The sequence below is a fragment of the Aegilops tauschii genome, chromosome 3, assembly GCF_002575655.3.
Source record: "Aegilops tauschii subsp. strangulata cultivar AL8/78 chromosome 3, Aet v6.0, whole genome shotgun sequence".
In the NCBI taxonomy this organism is placed as follows: Eukaryota; Viridiplantae; Streptophyta; class Magnoliopsida; order Poales; family Poaceae; genus Aegilops; species Aegilops tauschii.
Genome location: NC_053037.3, coordinates 160003169 through 160010440, shown reverse-complemented (window position 1 = coordinate 160010440; position 7272 = coordinate 160003169). Strand labels below are relative to the sequence as shown.

The 7272-nt window shown below is 44.4% G+C and overlaps 1 protein-coding gene across 1 annotated transcript; it reads right to left on the bottom strand.

Moving 5' to 3' along the window:
* Positions 1-1467: 1467 nt before the first annotated feature.
* On the bottom strand, positions 1468-6931 carry LOC109738702 (uncharacterized). The gene is made up of 4 exons (XM_020297790.4): positions 6545-6931; positions 6376-6443; positions 3543-3661; positions 1468-2163 (listed from the first exon to the last, which is right to left on the bottom strand). The coding sequence occupies exons 1-4, from the start codon at positions 6735-6737 to the stop codon at positions 1635-1637; spliced, it is 909 nt and encodes a 302-aa protein (XP_020153379.1). The 5' UTR covers positions 6738-6931; the 3' UTR covers positions 1468-1634.
* Between the last annotated feature and the right edge of the window lie 341 nt (positions 6932-7272).

Sequence of the window (7272 nt, the reverse complement as noted above, 5' to 3'; positions counted from 1 at the left end):
AGGGACAATGGGGTGCATCGCATCACAGAGGGAAAATTCGGTTCCAGAATTATAGGCACTTGCATTTAATTTACATTTTTTTAATTTTAAAAAAAGTTATAACTCTTAAGATAAATGAGTTTGGCTGCATAATGTGGAATTTATAAAAATACATCTGCTTCCAGATAGAGGGAGTAGTATATATGGTTGAAGTTATACTGTTGTGTGTAACTTCCTTGTATCTGGTATCACAGGGTAATTAAAAATTTATGTACTCTTTGCACACACTCCCTCTGTAGACAAATGTAGACGCTTTGGCAGCTTAAATTAAACTGCCAAAACGTCTAACATTTGTTTATAGTGGGATTATATAGCAAGCTTCGTCCTTATTTACTGTGGAATGACAAGTCGGTATGATATGGTAAGAAAGAAGGATTAAAAGGAATTGAGATCTTTAACACACTATGGTTTTCTGAGTCTAGGTTGTAATGTGAACTAGTACTGTATTACTGTAGATGACAAATTCAGCGGATCAAGTGGACATCTTTCGACAAGATTAGACAGAAAAAGATGTCATCTCGCCGATCAAGAATCCACAGCTAATCCAGCATATAGCTTGAGAGAGACGGACGGAGGAGGTTACCAAACCTGTAGAGATCAGCGACGGCGTCACCAGGGTCGAGGAAGCCGTGGCGGCGTTCTCCTGCTCCGGAGGTCTATCCAGTTAATGGCCCTGTTTGGATACTCTAACTCAGTTAAAGGTTGAGTTAGAGGTTAGAGTTAGATTCTAATTCTGAATCAACCCTAAACTAACTCTAACCAAAAAGCTGTTTGGATGGCAGGGTTAGATTGACCATAAATATTTTTTCTCAGTCATTTTACTACTTTGGACCATGTTTCGATGGGAGGGGTAACTTTTTTTACTAATTTTTCTAGTGGGCCTAGGAGAACTAACCCAAATAAGCCCCTCTAATGTGGGCTAGTTTTTTGGGTGGGTTAGATCCAACTAACCCAAACTAACCCATTATGTTTGGATACTTTTGGGTTATTTGAGCCCTAACTAACTAGAACTAACTCTAACTTAGGGATCCAAACAGGGCCGATATAGGGGCTTCAGCGGGAAGGTCGAGTGGATTCGTCTAGGAATAGGAATTGGACCTGGACGCGGTAGTGAATACGGTCGTTGTGCTCGTTCCTGTCGATGAACGTTTAGAAAACTGCAGACGTGGAGAATCGAGCAACAAAGGGCCGAGTCGAGTTCGATGTGGTTAAGGGTTTGTATCTGTGTCGGGCTGGGCTCGTCAACTTCTGGGGAAGCGGGTCGGCATGTTTGGGCCGTTCAGTTGTGCCAGATCGAAGCCTCACAGAACATTTTGTATAAGTTCCTAAAAAAACATTTTGTACAAACCCCTAAAAAACATTTTGTACAATCAAGCCTAATGAAAGGCTACTTAAACAAAGAGGATCTCTCTCAACAACAACAAAAACTAAACAAAGAGGAGAAAAGGTGCATTTCCCTCCAAAACGAAAAATCCACAACGATCCATCATTCTTCATCAACCGTTTCAGTTCTCACATCAGGAAGAGCGCAGACCACATCGGTTGCTACAATCACTAGAGTTACACATGATACAACAGCAGGCAAAAAAAAACATTCAGGCTAGCTTGCTCCTCCACTGCTCTGGCAGTGAAGCTCCGAACACCTGGGCCAGCACTATCTTCTGCCTCTTGTTCAGTCGGCACAACTGCTGGACCCTGCCGGTGTCACCGTTCAGCAGCCTACGCCCATCGCCCGCGGCCTTTCTCCTAAGGAAGCAGAGCTGCGCCGACGGGTCAGTTGCAGCAGCCACTCCGTCGGCATCAGCTTCGGGTTCGTCTGCTCCCCAGTCTAACTCGTCATCGGTCATACCTTTTGATGCCTCATTTGTTGATTCGGAGCCTTCCCGGTTATCGTCTTTCGCGGGAGCAGTCTCTGTGTGGCTGTCAGTCCCCCACCATTTCATTGTTTCAGTAGACAGGCCAGATGATGGAAATCCGTACTTGAAATCATCCATGTAGGTGGGGATGTCTTTGGCTTGGCTAAACTGGGACAAGCTTGGGGCATTTTGTCTACCTATAGCTGATCCTGCCTTCGCACTGCCTTGTTGAGCTTTTGGCACTCCCTGGAAAGCACCTGATGATGACCTATCAATACGACAAAATTAAGGGTCAGACAACTGCTGAAAGTTGTTTATTCATTACAACAATCATCATTTGGTCTATGTATGGTTAAGAGTAATTGTAAGACGCCACATTGTACCATAAACTGGGAAAATGAAGATGATTAATATCATTCAACAAACTCAGAAATGAACAACAATACATGAAGCGCTCTGGCCTTTGGAGGTCCTGGAGAGGGATCGTTTAAACAGAGTGGCCATGGTCAGGTTTACCTGGTACCTAAACCAGGCTACTGCTCCCATCATCCAAGAGCATATGGGCAGTCAAACCATTAACCAGTAAGAAACACACCTTATGCAAGTGGCACACATAATAATCTCCACTTGACATTAATTAGCACAAGGATCCATGTTTCAAGTGCTTACAACACAAAGTTGCCAAGTGGGTGAAAGATTGATAAATCAATCTAAGGGTTGTGAGACTAGTAAACACTAAGCAGAGTAAAAGTTGCACCGAGTTTGAGGAGTTAAATCAGGCAACCAATACAACTGGACATAACGTTAAGAAAAATACAACTTGACCTAAATCCAAATCTATTGCATAGAAGTTACATGTGTAGCTTGAGAGGGGGTTGTGCTTTTAGACTACAGATAGATACAGCTCACAAGAAGGGAAACATGCATCATCAAAACTACCTTCAATATAAATAATAAAACAGTTCCAATATCTTCTCAGTGGACGGTGAAAGTCGCAAATCATTCTATGTTATGCAGGATCAGGAGCAGGAACCCTAATAATCAGTAAAGTGTACAATCTTATACATGATTAAATTCTATTCATATTCATGGAAAAGATGTGCCGCGGTAAGTTCGACACTGATGTCGATAAAAGTAGTGTGCGACAAATAGAGATTGTACTGTTGGCAGGACATGCAATGGATGATCTCCAATAGGCAACAGGAGTTACCGGGGGGCACTGGTGCCATGAACCACCCCTGAACCAAAATAATCAAGATTGCTCTAGTAATACAAGGTCTGTATGTACCATAGCAGATAATTGCCGTCCCATGTACATATGATAGCAGAGCCATATAAAAAGCTCTAACCTTAAGTATTCTTCCTTCGCAGTAATCAAGAAATTGGACTTGTCGTGTCTTAAATAGAACACTTATATGCACTACAATAAACTAAAAATCTTCTATTTCAGCCAAACTGTTATAATAGATACCTCGGTGTAGTATATTAGTTTTTGAAAATCTTCTACTTCAGGCTACTGGGTGCACGTTTCTAGTTAACATTCAGTGACAGTCAAATGCATGAGCCTGGTACCTTGAGAGAGATTTACTGCTACAAGGGAGAGATTAAGTTCTTATACATGGAGAATATCAAGGGAAAGGTACTCACGTCGCTAATGAACCAGAAGAGCTTATAGCCTTTTGTTTTGCAATTTTTGACAACTCAAGAAGCTGCATGGCTTTCTCTCTTTCAGCATTTTTTGCGTCATCACCCTTCCCAGAAACAATCTGCAAGTATGAAGGTCCAAGTAATAATATAAATTATTCAACTTTGTAGGAGTTGCAAGAAAGCCAGAACTAAAAAGTAGACATGTTATTAAATATGTGGCTGCTCCACAGCAGGCCCACACGCCAGCTGGGAAGAGTACACACACACTTAGTCGCCTAATCGAATGGAAAAGACGTCACACAATTTCGCACCAAAGCACGCTGGCCCACACGCCAGCCACCGTGGAACTCCTGATAGGGTGTGCGTCGGCCTAGCCAGCCACGCATAAATTTGGAGAAGATTATTTGCAAAGGTTGTATTTAGCACCAGCCATCTCTTAATAACTGCTTGAGTTTTGTTACAGCAGTCACATCCAGATGTAAACGGAAAGCCATTGGTGTGAGTTATTCTCAGCTGATATTAACAGTTTTTGGCATCTATTTCACTTAGTGACATTTCCAACACTGAAAGGTGTGAAAATGAACAAATAAAACACATTTTTAACATAATAAATAAAGCGCATGAAGGCATTCATGTTCACCCATATCCATACTACTACTATACTATATAAAGTATAAATATATCCAGATCTGAGGACTGGGATTTGGTCAGATGGTTAGGTGCATGAGTGTATACCCGGCCCACCTGCGTTCGAGCCCTGGATATCGCAAAGAGCTCATGTTTGTCGCTCCTTTATAAAGAAGGCTTTCATGAGGGCCTATCGTTTTTTAATATGTACAGATCAATCAATTCATACTATCCCAAAGAATCCACGGGACAACCGGCCACCCCATGGTGGGAATTGATGTGATTAGGCCTACTATACTCGACTTGTGAATTGCTGACCTGATAGATGCTAAGAACTAATGGGCAATCTTGGTATAACTGTATAATCATCTCGTTTGGTGATTTTTCTAGTTTAAAGACCAGAACATCATGAGTCTTTTTTTGCCATTGAGTACAAGGGGAGCCTTGGCACAGCGGTAAAGCTGTTGCCTGGTGACCATGAGCAGTGGCGGAGTGTGACCGAAACAAGAGAGGGGGGCAAACTCCAACACACAATATGGTCCAAAAGGAATTTTTCACATCATTCCACGTGATTTTCTTCATCAGCCACTTTTCTTTTAAAAATGGACTGCATCATTCATAATGCGATGTGGTGGTTCCCCGCAAAACAAAAATTTACTGATGTGGTGGACATCTAGATTACCAAAAGTCCAGAATATCTCCCCTATAAAAAAGGTCCAGAACATCTAAATACATCACATGACATTCAAAAATAGGACATACTGGAACTTGGGCACTTGCACTAAACAGAAACATGATATCAGTGTATTGGACATACCTAATCAAAACTAAGGGTCTAGGCTGTGGTCTAGGGTGTCAGGTGCTGCGTGCCAGCGTGCATTGCCGGCATGCAGGAGCTGTGGCTCCAACCAACGAGAAGCCAAGAAAAAACCCCAGGCAGCACCTCGGGCGTGGGGCGCTTCCATGCAGCGTGCCGGTGTGTGTGTGTGGTGGTTCTCAAACCGCCGGTCAAGAAGAAGAATAGGAGGAGGAGCAGGCCAGGATGAAGACAACCAAGGAGATGAGGTCGCCTCACTATGGACTCATGGAGGCTGGCTGGAGGCATGGATGCGTACGTAAACTAATGGGTCAGGCGGTTAGCAAGCAGGACTAGTGTTCCGCTAGAACGATAGGCTGATTGTTACAAGTGGGCTTTAATTGCTGCCGGACTGGGCCAAAGTATACCTAGTAATTAATCTTGTGCACATTTGAAAGGGGGGGGAGGGGGGGGATCATGGCCCAGTTTGGCCTCCACGACGCTTCGCAAGTGACCATGAGGGCACGGGTTTGAGTCCTGGAAACAACCTCTTGCAGAAATGTAGGGAAAGGCTGCGTACAAAAGAGCCAAAGTGGTCGGACCCTTCCACGGGCCCTGAACAAGCAGGAGCTACGTGCACCAGGCTGCCCTGTTTTATAAATTGATTACAAGTGCCAGCATGTCAACAATTCCCCATCCTGAGTTAAAACCACATCACCAAGTATCATTTGTTGCTACCTATATACCAGATAAGAGTAGGCAAGCTAGTAATTATGATGATTTGAGCACAATTTTGTGATATTTATCTGCCCTGCATTCTGGTTCAAGCTCCGCCTCTGAATCTCAAATCTTATTTGAATGTATATGGTTTTGGGAAAGCAAACTAGAATTTCCAATCTGTTCAAGAACATGGTAGAGGTGTATTCAGCTTACACTAAACATATGAGGTTTGGTTTGATCACTCCACAGAACAGAAGTATTTCTCTGTTGGTGCTAGATGCTAGAGCTTCCACAATACGAGAACAACTGATTGCTGGCAACAGCATGAGGCAGCTCAATATCACAGGCATGATTTAAGTTATAAAAATCTATCAAGGTGTTTTGCTGGGATATTTCCATTGTGTTGCTGCGGAAAAATAATAACAAAAAGCAATGTGAGTTCGTATTCTTATAGTCACCAAAAGACATCTCCCGATTCGGCTAGTCCCTGTGTTTACAGCAAGCATTCACCAAAAGATATCTGTCGACTCAGTTAGTCCCTGTGTTTACAGCAAGCATTCATGTTCTCACAGGTACATGTAGCTGGGGGAAAAGGTACACTTAAGCATGCAATAAATGAACATTAATGCTACAGTAGCAAGGCACAAAACTGATTTCACGAACCAGTCGCAGAACAGACAGGGATTTCACCTTTCGATACGGCCATCTGACAATACCGTGGGTGCGGCATATCCTCTTGAGGACGCTGGTGCAAACGCCTGCAGATCAGCAAGGTCACCTACCAGTCAGTACCAGGCAATCGCGAGCGAAAGCGGCGAATTCCGGCAACGTCAGAGGAGACGGGGCGGGCGTGGTTTACCTAGGATGGAGGCGGCCTCCGCGATGGGGAGGGAGAAGAGCTTGGAGATCTCCTCGTAGGACAGCGAGACCCTGGTCGGCTTAATCTGCGCCTGCGCCTGCGGCTGAGGCACCAGCGCCAACGCCAAGGACGGAGGCTGCTCCGCCGCTGGCTGCTGCTGCGCCGGGGGAAGCTCCTGGGCGCTGGCAGCCATGGGGGGGCGCGGACATAAGAGATTTGAAGCGGGCGGGAGTGGAGAGTGTGGAGCGTGAATGGGATCGAAGCGGTAAGGACGAGGTGGGAGCGGCGGCGGCCGGGACGGGACGGATCGGATCGGCAAGGGGATCTATCTATCTGTTCGGTGGGTGGGTCGATCGATTTGGGCGTTGCGCTGATTTTGAGGGCGGCTGTGCTGGTGGTGTGACAGGGCAGGGGCTTTTCTTGCGGAGCCGACAGGTGGGCCTTCTTGTGGGCTTTTTGTTTTGTGATGATCTCTCTAAATCCGAGGTAGTTTTCTCGCCGCACGTGCAAAAAATGGGCAAGGGTTCTCTCTCTATCGCGTGCAGAGAATGTGTACAGGCATGTGCAAGTAAATTTTGTTGTATATATGCATGTGCAAGTAAGTTTAAAAAATTGTTGTAAAAACATGAGTATTTACGAGCCGTGCAAAAAAAAAGAGATGAACTTCTAAAACATGCTTTGCATGTATGTGTTTTTAGTCATCTATATAAAACTAAAATTTTGAGACA

Bases quoted from the DNA above. Each gene is read 5' to 3' on its own strand.
- LOC109738702 (XM_020297790.4), bottom strand. From the start codon at position 6,737: ATGGCTGCCAGCGCCCAGGAGCTTCCCCCGGCGCAGCAGCAGCCAGCG. The intron at 6,444-6,544 runs GTAAACCACGCC...GCTGATCTGCAG, and splicing joins GGAGGCCGCCTCCATCCTAG to GCGTTTGCACCAGCGTCCTC. The intron at 2,164-3,542 runs GTGAGTACCTTT...TCGTATTGATAG, and splicing joins TCTTCTGGTTCATTAGCGAC to GTCATCATCAGGTGCTTTCC.